We start from the raw sequence: 16,414 nt of genomic DNA, 5'->3' as shown, positions 1-16,414 counted from the left end.
CCACCAGGCGGAAAGGCAGCATTTCTGTAGCCAAGAGCTTGCAGATGGTGAAATTCAACCTCTTAGCTTTCTCATGGCTAGGAGGAAATGGTCTTTTACTTGTCCACATCTGAGGGACCGAGGGCTGGCTATTGTGCTTAGACGGGGTTGATAAGGGTGTCCCCGGCAAACTGCCGGTCTGTGAGGAAGATGCAGGCGGACATGTTAGGTTGCCTTGATCCAAAGGTGGTGCTATCGATGTCGGACAGCGCTCAACACCAGCTGCTGTTACCACCTCCAAAGAAAATGATGACCTGCCAATCACGCTGGCTGTTGCGGGTAAAGAGGTGGCAGGTCTGTGCCCCAAAACAGGTGTGACTGCTGTCCCCCCAGTCACAGAGGATGAAGAGGCCGCGGATGCACAAGATATGGCAGACGGTGGTTGGCCCGGCCGGCTAGGCCGCATTGTAGCACACTGAGCTTCCCACTGCAACTTATGCTTCATGTCCATGTGCCGGTTCATGCATGAAGTACTCAAACTATGTATTTTTTGGCCTCTGCTTAGCTTTTGCTGACAAATGTTACAGATAACACGAGTTGGGTCATCTTTATCGATCTGAAAAAATGCCCAGGCTATGCAAGGCTTAGCACCCATGCGACCTGAAGAGCCACCACGACTTGTGGTGAGAGGCAGAGTTGTGTTTGAGGATGCAGTTGTTGACGTGCTTCCAGTACTACGTCTCTGTCCAGGAAGGCGCAACCTGACCTCGTCGTCACTAGCATCTTCCTCCACCTCCTCTGCTGACCTCATCTCTTGGCTGACTGTGGGTTGACAGTAAGTGGGATCTCCAACCTCATCATCATCACCCTGTGTGTTATCACACCCGTCGTCCTCAGAGCCAACCTGTTCCTGCCCTGACAAAAAACTAAAGTTGTCGCTCCAATCAGGTATTTGAGTCTTATCATCGTCTTCCTCATTGTCTCCACCAACAGGAGTTACAGTTTGGGAATGAGGGTCTACATTATGGTCAGAACCTTCTGCGTCTGGTCCTGGATCCGACTCATAAAGATTCTGGGCATCAGTGCAGATCATTTCCTCGTCTGGATTCACAGAAGCGCTGGAGTTGACCTCTGATTCCCAGGCTATAGTATGAGTAAACAGCTCTGCAGACTCAACCATCTGTTCTACCTCATACTCAGACGGGCAGCTGGAGATTTGGGAGCTGTGAGGAAGCAAGTGCGATTTGGGTGACACCTTTGAGGACTGGAGTATTTATGATGTTGAAGTTGATGTGGAGGAGAGCCCACTTAAAGGAGCACTTGATATCCGTTGAAGCACCTGCTGTTTTTGTGCCTCATCTGGAATTTGTAGCGATTGGCGTGGCCGTAAGAAAGGGATCTTATCACATTGTCCGCTAAAAGAAGTAGACATTTTAGTTTGGCTGGAAGATGGTCTTTCTTCTGCAGATGTTACTGTTGCTTTAACACCTACCCCATGGACACAACCTTTTTTCCCCTTCCCAACACGCCTATTCCCCTTTCCACCAGCAGCAGGCCTTTTTCCACTCATTTTGGTGGTTAACTAATTCACAACTCTGGAGTTGTTTGCACAAAAAAACAATGGATGGTAACCGAGCAGAGCTGAGTGGCCAAACTGTGGTATTAGGCCAAAACTATTGGCTGGGTTAGATGCAGAAAAAAATATATTCAGTTTGCAACCTGATGGAGGTCAGTATAGATGGACTAATAGAGAAAGTCCGACACACTGCTACAAGGCCAAATATTTTTTCAGAGGTAGATGCAGAAAAAAATTATATTCAGTTTGCAACCTGATGGAGGTCTGTATAGATGGATTAATAGAACAAGACCCACACACAGCTAGAAGCCCAATATTTTTTCAGAGGTAGATGCAGAAAAAAATATATTCAGTTTGCAACCTGATGGAGGTCAGTATAGATGGACTAATACAACAAGTCCCACACACAGCTAGAAGCCCAATATTTTTTCAGAGGTAGATGCAGAAAAAAATATATTCAGTTTGCAACCTGATGGAGGTCAGTATAGATGGACTAATACAACAAGTCCCACACACAGCTAGAAGCCCAAATATTTTTTTCAGAGGTACTGTAGATGCAGATACAAATTATTTTTAATTTGCAACCTGATGGAGGTCAGTATAGATGGACTAATACAACAAGTCCCACACACAGCTAGAAGCCCAAATATTTTTTCAGAGGTAGATGCAGAAAAAAATATATTCAGTTTGCAACCTGATGGAGGTCAGTATAGATGGACTAATACAACAAGTCCCACACACAGCTAGAAGCCCAAATATTTTTTCAGAGGTACTGTAGATGCAGATACAAATTATTTTTAATTTGCAACCTGATGGAGGTCAGTATAGATGGACTAATACAACAAGTCCCACACACAGCTAGAAGCCCAAATATTTTTTCAGAGGTACTGTAGATGCAGATAAAAATTATTTTTAATTTGCAACCTGATGGAGGTCAGTATAGATGGACTAATAGAGAAAGTCCGACACACTGCTAGAAGGCCAAATATTTTTTCAGAGCTAGATGCAGAAAAAAATTATATTCAGTTTGCAACCTGATGGAGGTCAGTATAGATGGATTAATAGAACAAGACCCACACAAAGCTAGAAGCCCAATATTTTTTCAGAGGTAGATGCAGAAAAAAATATATTCAGTTTGCAACCTGATGGAGGTCAGTATAGATGGACTAATACAACAAGTCCCACACACAGCTAGAAGCCCAAATATTTTTTCAGAGGTACTGTAGATGCAGATAAAAATTATTTTTAATTTGCAACCTGATGGAGGTCAGTATAGATGGACTAATACAACTAGTCCCACACACAGCTAGAAGCCCAAATATTTTTTCAGAGGTACTGTAGATGCAGATACAAATTCTTTTTAATTTGCAACCTGATGGAGGTCAGTATAGATGGACTAATACAACAAGTCCCACACACAGCTAGAAGCCCAAATATTTTTTCAGAGGTAGATGCAGAAAAAAATATATTCAGTTTGCAACCTGATGGAGGTCAGTATAGATGGACTAATACAACAAGTCCCACACACAGCTAGAAGCCCAAATATTTTTTCAGAGGTACTGTAGATGCAGATACAAATTATTTTTAATTTGCAACCTGATGGAGGTCAGTATAGATGGACTAATACAACAAGTCCCACACACAGCTAGAAGCCCAAATATTTTTTCAGAGGTAGATTCAGAAAAAAATATATTCAGTTTGCAACCTGATGGAGGTCAGTATAGATGGACTAATACAAAAAGTCCCACACACAGCTAGAAGCCCAAATATTTTTTCAGAGGTACTGTAGATGCAGATACAAATTATTTTTAATTTGCAACCTGATGGAGGTCAGTATAGATGGACTAATACAACAAGTCCCACACACAGCTAGAAGCCCAAATATTTTTTCAGAGGTACTGTAGATGCAGATACAAATTATTTTTAATTTGCAACCTGATGGAGGTCAGTATAGATGGACTAATACAACAAGTCCCACACACAGCTAGAAGCCCAAATATTTTTTCAGAGGTACTGTAGATGCAGATACAAATTATTTTTAATTTGCAACCTGATGGAGGTCAGTATAGGTGGACTAATACAACAAGTCCCACACACAGCTAGAAGCCCAAATATTTTTTCAGAGGTAGATGCAGAAAAAAATATATTCAGTTTGCAACCTGATGGAGGTCAGTATAGATGGGCTAATACAACAAGTCCCACACACAGCTAGAAGCCCAAATATTTTTTCAGAGGTACTGTAGATGCAGATACAAATTATTTTTAATTTGCAACCTGATGGAGGTCAGTATAGATGGACTAATACAACAAGTCCCACACACAGCTAGAAGCCCAAATATTTTTTCAGAGGTACTGTAGATGCAGATAAAAATTAATTTTAATTTGCAACCTGATGGAGGTCAGTATAGATGGACTAATAGAGAAAGTCCGACACACTGCTAGAAGGCCAAATATTTTTTCAGAGCTAGATGCAGAAAAAAATTATATTCAGTTTGCAACCTGATGGAGGTCAGTATAGATGGATTAATAGAACAAGACCCACACACAGCTAGAAGCCCAATATTTTTTCAGAGGTAGATGCAGAAAAAAATATATTCAGTTTGCAACCTGATGGAGGTCAGTATAGATGGACTAATACAACAAGTCCCACACACAGCTAGAAGCCCAAATATTTTTTCAAAGGTACTGTAGATGCAGATAAAAATTATTTTTAATTTGCAACCTGATGGAGGTCAGTATAGATGGACTAATACAACAAGTCCCACACACAGCTAGAAGCCCAAATATTTTTTCAGAGGTACTGTAGATGCAGATACAAATTATTTTTAATTTGCAACCTGATGGAGGTCAGTATAGATGGACTAATACATCAAGTCCCTCACACAGCTAGAAGCCCAAATATTTTTTCAGAGGTAGATGCAGAAAAAAATATATTCAGTTTGCAACCTGATGGAGGTCAGTATAGATGGACTAATACAACAAGTCCCACACACAGCTAGAAGCCCAAATATTTTTTCAGAGGTACTGTAGATGCAGATACAAATTATTTTTAATTTGCAACCTGATGGAGGTCAGTATAGATGGACTAATACAACAAGTCCCACACACAGCTAGAAGCCCAAATATTTTTTCAGAGGTACTGTAGATGCAGATAAAAATTATTTTTAATTTGCAACCTGATGGAGGTCAGTATAGATGGACTAATAGAGAAAGTCCGACACACTGCTAGAAGGCCAAATATTTTTTCAGAGGTAGATGCAGAAAAAAATATATTCAGTTTGCAACCTGATGGAGGTCAGTATAGATGGACTAATACAACAAGTCCCACACACAGCTAGAAGCCCAAATATTTTTTCAGAGGTACTGTAGATGCAGATACAAATTATTTTTAATTTGCAACCTGATGGAGGTCAGTATAGATGGACTAATACAACAAGTCCCACACACAGCTAGAAGCCCAAATATTTTTTCAGAGGTAGATGCAGAAAAAAATATATTCAGTTTGCAACCTGATGGAGGTCAGTATAGATGGACTAATACAACAAGTCCCACACACAGCTAGAAGCCCAAATATTTTTTCAGAGGTACTGTAGATGCAGATACAAATTCTTTTTAATTTGCAACCTGATGGAGGTCAGTATAGATGGACTAATACAACAAGTCCCACACACAGCTAGAAGCCCAAATATTTTTTCAGAGGTAGATGCAGAAAAAAATATATTCAGTTTGCAACCTGATGGAGGTCAGTATAGATGGACTAATACAACAAGTCCCACACACAGCTAGAAGCCCAAATATTTTTTCAGAGGTACTGTAGATGCAGATACAAATTATTTTTAATTTGCAACCTGATGGAGGTCAGTATAGATGGACTAATACAACAAGTCCCACACACAGCTAGAAGCCCAAATATTTTTTCAGAGGTAGATGCAGAAAAAAATATATTCAGTTTGCAACCTGATGGAGGTCAGTATAGATGGACTAATACAACAAGTCCCACACACAGCTAGAAGCCCAAATATTTTTTCAGAGGTACTGTAGATGCAGATACAAATTATTTTTAATTTGCAACCTGATGGAGGTCAGTATAGATGGACTAATACAACAAGTCCCACACACAGCTAGAAGCCCAAATATTTTTTCAGAGGTACTGTAGATGCAGATACAAATTATTTTTAATTTGCAACCTGATGGAGGTCAGTATAGATGGACTAATACAACAAGTCCCACACACAGCTAGAAGCCCAAATATTTTTTCAGAGGTACTGTAGATGCAGATACAAATTATTTTTAATTTGCAACCTGATGGAGGTCAGTATAGGTGGACTAATACAACAAGTCCCACACACAGCTAGAAGCCCAAATATTTTTTCAGAGGTAGATGCAGAAAAAAATATATTCAGTTTGCAACCTGATGGAGGTCAGTATAGATGGGCTAATACAACAAGTCCCACACACAGCTAGAAGCCCAAATATTTTTTCAGAGGTACTGTAGATGCAGATACAAATTATTTTTAATTTGCAACCTGATGGAGGTCAGTATAGATGGACTAATACAACAAGTCCCACACACAGCTAGAAGCCCAAATATTTTTTCAGAGGTACTGTAGATGCAGATAAAAATTAATTTTAATTTGCAACCTGATGGAGGTCAGTATAGATGGACTAATAGAGAAAGTCCGACACACTGCTAGAAGGCCAAATATTTTTTCAGAGCTAGATGCAGAAAAAAATTATATTCAGTTTGCAACCTGATGGAGGTCAGTATAGATGGATTAATAGAACAAGACCCACACACAGCTAGAAGCCCAATATTTTTTCAGAGGTAGATGCAGAAAAAAATATATTCAGTTTGCAACCTGATGGAGGTCAGTATAGATGGACTAATACAACAAGTCCCACACACAGCTAGAAGCCCAAATATTTTTTCAGAGGTACTGTAGATGCAGATACAAATTCTTTTTAATTTGCAACCTGATGGAGGTCAGTATAGATGGACTAATACAACAAGTCCCACACACAGCTAGAAGCCCAAATATTTTTTCAGAGGTAGATGCAGAAAAAAATATATTCAGTTTGCAACCTGATGGAGGTCAGTATAGATGGACTAATACAACAAGTCCCACACACAGCTAGAAGCCCAAATATTTTTTCAGAGGTACTGTAGATGCAGATACAAATTATTTTTAATTTGCAACCTGATGGAGGTCAGTATAGATGGACTAATACAACAAGTCCCACACACAGCTAGAAGCCCAAATATTTTTTCAGAGGTAGATGCAGAAAAAAATATATTCAGTTTGCAACCTGATGGAGGTCAGTATAGATGGACTAATACAACAAGTCCCACACACAGCTAGAAGCCCAAATATTTTTTCAGAGGTACTGTAGATGCAGATACAAATTATTTTTAATTTGCAACCTGATGGAGGTCAGTATAGATGGACTAATACAACAAGTCCCACACACAGCTAGAAGCCCAAATATTTTTTCAGAGGTACTGTAGATGCAGATACAAATTATTTTTAATTTGCAACCTGATGGAGGTCAGTATAGATGGACTAATACAACAAGTCCCACACACAGCTAGAAGCCCAAATATTTTTTCAGAGGTACTGTAGATGCAGATACAAATTATTTTTAATTTGCAACCTGATGGAGGTCAGTATAGGTGGACTAATACAACAAGTCCCACACAGAGCTAGAAGCCCAAATATTTTTTCAGAGGTAGATGCAGAAAAAAATATATTCAGTTTGCAACCTGATGGAGGTCAGTATAGATGGGCTAATACAACAAGTCCCACACACAGCTAGAAGCCCAAATATTTTTTCAGAGGTACTGTAGATGCAGATACAAATTATTTTTAATTTGCAACCTGATGGAGGTCAGTATAGATGGACTAATACAACAAGTCCCACACACAGCTAGAAGCCCAAATATTTTTTCAGAGGTACTGTAGATGCAGATAAAAATTAATTTTAATTTGCAACCTGATGGAGGTCAGTATAGATGGACTAATAGAGAAAGTCCGACACACTGCTAGAAGGCCAAATATTTTTTCAGAGCTAGATGCAGAAAAAAATTATATTCAGTTTGCAACCTGATGGAGGTCAGTATAGATGGATTAATAGAACAAGACCCACACACAGCTAGAAGCCCAATATTTTTTCAGAGGTAGATGCAGAAAAAAATATATTCAGTTTGTAACCTGATGGAGGTCAGTATAGATGGACTAATACAACAAGTCCCACACACAGCTAGAAGCCCAAATATTTTTTCAAAGGTACTGTAGATGCAGATAAAAATTATTTTTAATTTGCAACCTGATGGAGGTCAGTATAGATGGACTAATACAACAAGTCCCACACACAGCTAGAAGCCCAAATATTTTTTCAGAGGTACTGTAGATGCAGATACAAATTATTTTTAATTTGCAACCTGATGGAGGTCAGTATAGATGGACTAATACATCAAGTCCCTCACACAGCTAGAAGCCCAAATATTTTTTCAGAGGTAGATGCAGAAAAAAATATATTCAGTTTGCAACCTGATGGAGGTCAGTATAGATGGACTAATACAACAAGTCCCACACACAGCTAGAAGCCCAAATATTTTTTCAGAGGTACTGTAGATGCAGATACAAATTATTTTTAATTTGCAACCTGATGGAGGTCAGTATAGATGGACTAATACAACAAGTCCCACACACAGCTAGAAGCCCAAATATTTTTTCAGAGGTACTGTAGATGCAGATAAAAATTATTTTTAATTTGCAACCTGATGGAGGTCAGTATAGATGGACTAATAGAGAAAGTCCGACACACTGCTAGAAGGCCAAATATTTTTTCAGAGCTAGATGCAGAAAAAAATTATATTCAGTTTGCAACCTGATGGAGGTCAGTATAGATGGATTAATAGAACAAGACCCACACACAGCTAGAAGCCCAATATTTTTTCAGAGGTAGATGCAGAAAAAAATATATTCAGTTTGCAACCTGATGGAGGTCAGTATAGATGGACTAATACAACAAGTCCCACACACAGCTAGAAGCCCAAATATTTTTTCAGAGGTAGATGCAGAAAAAAATATATTCAGTTTGCAACCTGATGGAGGTCAGTATAGATGGACTAATACAACAAGTCCCACACACAGCTAGAAGCCCAAATATTTTTTCAGAGGTACTGTAGATGCAGATACAAATTATTTTTAATTTGCAACCTGATGGAGGTCAGTATAGATGGACTAATACAACAAGTCCCACACACAGCTAGAAGCCCAAATATTTTTTCAGAGGTACTGTAGATGCAGATACAAATTAATTTTAATTTGCAACCTGATGGAGGTCAGTATAGATGGACTAATAGAGAAAGTCCGTCACACTGCTAGAAGGCCAAATATTTTTTCAGAGCTAGATGCAGAAAAAAATTATATTCAGTTTGCAACCTGATGGAGGTCAGTATAGATGGATTAATAGAACAAGACCCACACACAGCTAGAAGCCCAAATATTTTTTCAGAGGTAGATGCAGAAAAAAATATATTCAGTTTGCAACCTGATGGAGGTCAGTATAGATGGACTAATACAACAAGTCCCACACACAGCTAGAAGCCCAAATATTTTTTCAGAGGTACTGTAGATGCAGGTAAAAATTATTTTTAATTTGCAACCTGATGGAGGTCAGTATAGATGGACTAATAGAATGATGCTATGCCCAAAAGATTTTACTTCACTAGGTGCAGTAAAAAAATTGGTATTCTATACACAGGTGGTATATCTTGCAGCACAGATAGGCTACTCCACTGACTAACACACTCTGCAATAGGCCAAAAAGGATTAGCTTTGCTAGATTCAGCCAAATGCTGTGAAAAAAACTTGCACAGCACTGGCACAGACCTGCCTGGCAAAAACTGATAGGAACTGATGTAACCTAGTCCTGAAAAGGACTCCAATTACAATTAGTCTTTACTCCCACAACCTATCTATTTAAGAGCACAGACCTCCCTGATAAAAGTCGTAGGAAATGCTGTAACCTAGTCCTTAAAAGGACTGCAATCACAACTATTCCCTACTCCCAAGCTATCTGTATATTTGTGCGAAAATTGGCTTGAAATTAACAAGGTATAGCGCACACAGCAACAGCGGTGCCGTCTAACACGCAGCTGCAGCAGTGAGAAAATGGTGGCGACGGGGAAAATGGCTTGGTCTTATAGGGCAAGGACATGTGACATACACTGCCAATGACACATGCCCTTGCTTGTGTGAAAAAAAGCACTTCGCTCCATGTGTGCGCTGCTGATAGGCTGACAGATTGCACCTCCCCACTGCAAATGCGGGAAAGAGAAAAAAAAATGGAGATCTTCATTGTTCCTGCAGAGATCCATCCCCTGCCCCTCCCCCCACCCCGCTGTACACTCAAACTGCGTATTAACATTAATTTTCATCATTACTGAGAAAAAATCCAGTTATGATTTTGGTGCACGAACAGTTATCGAACATAACCTCGAGCAGCCGAATTTTTATCAAATTGTTCGTGTTCGCCGAACGGCTCGAACACCGCCCAAAACAGCTCGAATTTGAGATTGGCGAACAGTTCGAGTAGAACAACGCTCATCTCTACTCTTGACGGGTTTTGACCATCTTGGTCTGGTCGACCTGCATGGGCTCTGGCGAGTGCGCCCGGGGAGTTACAGATGAAGAGACATGTCTCTGGAAACTAGGAGCAAGGCGGGGAAACTTCCTCTCAAGGGTGACCTCTTTGGTACGCTCCTGGAACCGGATGTCAATCCGGGTGGCAAGTGTCACCAAGTCATCCAGGGTGGTTGGAATGTCCCGACCGGCAAGTTCATCCTTAATCAGGCCGGATATTCCCTCCCAGAAGATGGACACCAGGGCCTCGTTATCCCAGGCAAGCTCGGAAGCAAGGGTACGGAACCGTATGGCATATTGGCCCACGGTGAGACTCCCTTGGTGGAGGCGTAGCAGAGAGGAGGCAGAAGAGGTCTTTCGTCCTGGTTCGTCGAAGACTTTCCGGAAAGCCGTGAGAAAGGCTGGCAAGTTGGACACCAGGGGGTCTCCTCTCTCCCATAGAGGATTTGGCCAGGCCAGTGCCTCCCCAGTGAGATGGGACATGATGAAAGCCACCTTTGCCCAGTCGGTGGTGACCTGGTGTGCCAAAAGTTCGAAGTGCAGGGTGCACTGGTTAATGAAGCCCCGTGTCAGGCCGGGGTCTCCACCAAAACGGGTGGGCAGCGACGCTGCCGGGGTAGTAGTTGTGCGAGTGGAAGCAGCTCCTGATGAGGCAGTCAGTGTGTCCAGGCAGGAGTTAACACTACGCAGGTGACTCAGAATGGTCTCCTGTTGGGACCTCTGACGGGATAGTTCATGGCATAGGTCCGAGAGTGAGGGAGCTTGGGTGCCACCGGGTTCCATGGCCCGAGCAAACTGTAACGGGGCCGGGAGGTGGAACCTCTGAGCTGCAATACAAAGGGGAAGTCCTTGTAAGGAAGCGGGTGACTCCCAGGGAAGGCAAGCAGGTAGCCACAGCAAGTGACGGGGACAGTCTCTGGGTAAGCAGGCAGGTGGTCACGGCAAGTGACGGGGACAGTCTCTGGGTAGACAGGCAGGTGGTCACGGCAAGTGACGGGGACAGTCTCTGGGTAGACAGGCAGGTGGTCACGGCAAGTGACGGGGATAGTCTCTGGGTAGACAGGCAGGTGGTCACGGCAAGTGACGAGGACAGTCTCTGGGTAGACAGGCAGGTGGTCACGGCAAGTGACGGCAGGATCTCCAAGCAGGCTGGCAGAAAGCAAGCAGGTGCTCCCAGGAGAGCGGGCAGACAGACGAGGCGGATACCTGACAGGAAACTGGCCTGCGCTCCCAGGTGAGCGGGTTGACGGAGACAGCAGGTAACAGGCAGGTAAATGGTGGACGCTCCCAGGTGAGCGGTCTGACAGACGAGGCAGGTGACAGGTAGGTAACTGGTGGACGCTCCCAGGTGAGCGGTCAGACAGACAAGGTAGGTGACAGGTAGGCAACTGGTGCACGCTCCCAGGTGAACGGTCAGACTGACAAGGCAGGTGACAGGCAGGTAATTGGTGGACGCTCCCAGGTGAGCGGTCTGACAGACAAGGCAGGTAACAGGCAGGTAACTGACGGATAACAGGCTGGCAGGCAGGACGAGAAGTCAGGCTAGCTGCGGGACCTGAGGGCTGAAGCACAGGAAGACACAGTGCAAACAACTTTGCTTGGGCACCTCCATTTTGGAGGAGGTGCCTTATATATGGAAGATCCTCCGGCAATTGGCCGGGGACTCCTTAGGACGGCGCGCGCGGCCCCTTTACGAGAGAGGGAGCGCACGCACCCTAAGCACAGTGCCTGGGAAGCAGCGCGCGCTGCCAGCAGCGTGGGAGGAGGACGCCGAGCACGGAGCAGAAAGGTGAGGGGAATGGCGTCTCTGTCTAGCAGGGGGCAGAGACGCCAATGCTACATTTCATACTAAATATGCTGTCACAACTGAAGATACATTGGTAGAGGCTGCAGCCTTACCTCCCAGTATGTCAGCACAGGAAGCAGAGCTCAAAGCTTTGATTGCTGCTTGTCAACAGGCCAAAGGAAAACGTGTGAATATATTTACTGACTCAAGATACGCCTTCGGGATTGCACATGACTTTATGGAGATCTGGGCAAAGAGAGGCTTTGTCACAACTGCAGGTTCTCCTGTAAAAAATGCTGAAAGTGTCAGACAATTGATGGAAGAGGTACAACTACCAAGACAGTTGGCTGTTGTAAAGTGTAATGCAGCGATTTGCTGGCATTACGGTAATGGTCCAGGATGTGTTTTACCTGACCATGTACCTTCCCCCTCAGGTGACTGGTCACATGACTGTGACATAGCACAGGTCCTGCGCGCACAGAATGTCTGTCTGATCACATGACTGTGACATCAGCAAGGTCCTGTCAGTATGTGTGTGTCTGTGTGCACGGGATGCATATATAAACCCTGCTTGATGGGAGACAGGTGTGTTCTGTGAGAGAGGCGTAAGGCCTGTTCCCGTGCGTGTGGGACACCGACCGTGTGAGGCCTAGTGAGGCCGAGTGAAGCCTGGTGCCTGAAAGGCAGAGCCTGGATCCTGTGTGGATGCTAGTGGCCTTGGAAGGCAGAGGTTTGACGAAGAGTCCTGAAAAGCAATGCCTGGATCCTGTGTGGATGTCAGTGGCCTTTGAGGGAACGACGGCTGGAGACCCCTACCTGGGAAGCCGCAAAGCCACAGTGGTGGCAAGCCTAATGGACTGCAGCAGCTAAACCCGGCAAAGGTAATACCCTGTGTTATATGGACATTAATATGGACATTGCTATGTTATTACCTTGCTGAAGGCCGTACCTGGAGCAAGTGGGCCGGTGTGTCACTTGGCTCGTGAATATTATATATATGTGTGTCAGCGTGCCACTGAGTTGGACCCGGTGAACTGTGGTTTATGAAGTGCAATAAACTGCAGCATTGTGAAATACCGGAAGGACATTGCTGGTGTGCTTTGATTTACCCGATGCAGCGAGTATCCCCCATTATGATGACTAGTGCTGCCTTACAAAAGGTAAAAGCTCATACCCGACAAGACGCCCCTGAAGCAAGAGGTAATGCACTTGCTGATCTCCATGCTAAACAAGCAGCTCTTCTCCAGACATCCATGTCCATGGCTGTTACGCGACAGCAGACCAAACAGCTAAATTCCGTGCCAACTCAGGATCAACCTGCAGAAAATCATCAACCGGTCCCTCCCATCACAAAACTACGCTCCACACAGCAGAAAGTCTCTAAAGAGGAACGCCAGTCATGGAAGGAAGCACGTGCTAAATTGATAGATGGGCTATGGAAAAAGGAACAACTATATTGTTTGCCTCGACTCCTATATCCTGCCATTGCAGCCTGGGCCCATGGACCGATGCATCGAGGGAAAAACCAAGCTTTGCTACTAGTACAGAAACTTTATTGGGCCCCAGGAATTTCCACTGTGTTAAGCTCACAGAACAAAGGTTGCACAATATGCCAAACCTGCAACCCAGGTAGATTACAGAATGTACCAACAAAACACCTTGCTAAACCAGAGTATCCATTCCAACGATTACAGGTTGATCATATCACTCTCCCTAAAGCAGGACAATATGAATATTGCTTAGTGGTAGTGGATATGTTTTCCAGCTGGCCAGATGCATTTGCCGTTCCAAACATGACTGCCAAGACCACCGCCAAGAAGCTGGTCTCTGAAGTTGTTTGCCGGTATGGAGTCCCAGAAGTTATCGTGAGTGATCAGGGACCAGCCTTTTCCTCATGTGTATATCAAGAAATACTTACCATGATCGGATCAACAGTGGCATTACATACTCCTTACCATCCACAGTCAAGCGGCAAGGTGGAGAGATTGAATGGCACACTGAAAAGGCAATTGACCAAAATGATGCAGGAGACTACGGCCCAGTGGCCTGAGCTCCTTCCCATTGCACTATATCACATACATACCACCCTCATAGGGAAACATAAATTGTCACCCTATGAGATACTATTTGGGTCACAACCAGCTATAGCTCGATTTACCCCACAACAATTATCAGAAGACATGGATTATGTTGTACAGTATGTGATTCAGCTTGCCAAAGCACTAACTAACACCCATGCGTTAGTATCATCTTCTATTCCAGATCCAGCTGATGCAGAAGGTTGTCATACCCTCAAGCCTGGAGATTATGAGTATGTGAAGAGGCATGTTCGGAAACACGGACTAGAACCATTGTATGACGGACCATACCAAGTGCTCCTGACAACCCCAACAGCAGTAAAACTTGAAGGGAAGTCAACATGGATCCATGCTTCACACTGCAAACGCCAACCATCCTGAGATGTTTTATGATAATATGTATGGTTAAATCAGTCAATATCTGGAATAGCCTGCAACAGAATACTGACCTTTTTAATAACAAGTTCATTACTCACTCACCAGTTTCAGCCGCTAGTATGCCCTTTCTGGCGGTCCCAGTCACTCTAGAAGAAATACTAAACTGGCCCAATTGTAGCGACATCCTTGCTGATAACGCTATTAAACTAAAATTATGGAACACCACTATTGGTATACCAGTAGTTGGGTGGGTGGATCTCCCCTGGTGGCAAGGAAATCTTACTGCCATCAGTAAACATCTACAATATCTTGCCCTTAAAGGAAACACATGGGTACCCAGGAACAAGTCTTCCTTGACCAATTTAGGCTTCATACCAACTGAGGGTCTACAAATCAGTTTTAATGCTACCTCTAGTAAGGCAGATGCTTTTAAACCATCATTATTGGAAAGATACATTCATAATCACTCATGGGTACATGCAAATCTGTTTATAAAAGGCACCAATGACACATGTTATAAAATATCTGGTTACATCCCTTGTAATGAATCTTCTGAATATAAGCCTAGTGATCCAACATGTGGCAATCCGGATGTTGGATATTGTAGCCCCCTGGGACAAATGCCTTCATGGTGTATGCTGTCAAATATCACTGTTCTTATCGATTTGGCACATAAATTAGTATTACAGCACTCCGCTTTATGGGATCTTCCAACAGCCACATATTGGGTCTGTGGGAATAATGCGTATACATGGCTCCCAGTCGGAGTAGGGGGGACTTGTACGTTGGCCCGGCTTACTCCAGCCACTTATCTTATTCCCCATAGTAAAGTAGATATGAGAGCCATCCCTCTTCATACCATCTATAAACGTGCCAAGGACAATACCCCACGCCCATCAGGAAGACCTCATTTGGTACAAATGGGTATACCCAATAAGATAGTTAGTACTGTTTTCCTCTACCCTATGGTAACACAAATATGGGACAAATTAGTGGAAGTCACGGACTATTTAGATGACCAAATTTGGAGTATATTGGAAGTAATTAATACTACTGTTGCAGTGCAGAATCAGCTTATTATAGTGACCAATCAACATACCTTAGTGCTGGACTATTTGACAGCATCTCAAGGAGGAATGTGTCAGGTTATTGGTCCAGCCTGTTGTCACTATACTGACCCCGACTCTACCATACGGTTAAAGACTAAAATGGAAGACAGTAGGAAACTCAGGGAAGAATATGACAAACACAACGAATTGACCAAAGACAGTTGGTGGTCTGATACATTCTCCTTTTTGAATCCTGCTAATTGGTTTAAAGGGATTGGTGGATGGATTGTTGGAATTTTACAAGGAGTGTTGCATACTGCTGTTTGCATTTTGTTAATATATGTCTTACTAAAACTAGTCTTTTATTGTATCCCAATTTGCATGAGGAAAACCTGCCAGTCGTCAGAGAGCAAGGAGGACGCTGTCAACCGACATCCAGGGTTACTATACACGGATCTCCCAGATTTAACCAACATTGAAGGCCTAAACGGCAAAGGAATGATGACCTTTACCCGCTCGTCCCGACCATCTTCACATCTGAAGATCAGAGCTCTACAATTATATCAACAAACAAGGGGGGGTGAACATAGCGCAACGGCCTTAATTGGTAACATGGGCACTAAGTGAGTGAAGACCAATGTCCCTTAGGCTCTACAAGACCCTGGAAAAGCACCTCTATTGTTGACAATAACATCATTTTTAGGGGTGAAATGTAAAGGACATATTGATATTCATGCCACAGTTGCTCCACTTCTATTGCTTGTTTCTAAAATCATGTTATTATACTCCTTGCTAGAGATGAGCGGTGTTTGACTGGAACTGTTCGCCAATCTCAAATTCGAGCTGTTTTGGGCAGTGTTCGAGCTGTTCGGCGAACACGAACAATTTGAAAAAAATTCGGCTGTTCGAGGTTATGTTCG

The 16,414-nt window shown here is 43.2% G+C and overlaps 1 protein-coding gene across 1 annotated transcript; it reads left to right on the top strand.

Moving 5' to 3' along the window:
- The first annotated feature begins 14,468 nt into the window (after positions 1–14,468).
- Positions 14,469–16,121, top strand: LOC141245316 (uncharacterized). Its single transcript, XM_073669059.1, has one exon. It carries the CDS (start codon positions 14,469–14,471, stop codon positions 16,119–16,121), a length of 1,653 nt encoding a protein of 550 aa, XP_073525160.1.
- The last annotated feature ends 293 nt before the right edge of the window (positions 16,122–16,414 follow it).

The sequence above is a fragment of the Phyllobates terribilis genome, unplaced genomic scaffold (assembly GCF_046119375.1).
Source record: "Phyllobates terribilis strain yellow unplaced genomic scaffold, ASM4611937v1 Scaffold_2__4_contigs__length_985480577, whole genome shotgun sequence".
In the NCBI taxonomy this organism is placed as follows: Eukaryota; Metazoa; Chordata; class Amphibia; order Anura; family Dendrobatidae; genus Phyllobates; species Phyllobates terribilis.
The sequence above is the reverse complement of the archived record's forward strand: the minus strand, read 5'-3'. Positions and strand labels throughout refer to the sequence as shown.

Excerpts from the sequence above, each read along its gene's own strand:
- LOC141245316 (XM_073669059.1), top strand. The coding sequence starts at position 14,469 with ATGGTTAAATCAGTCAATATCTGGAATAGCCTGCAACAGAATACTGAC.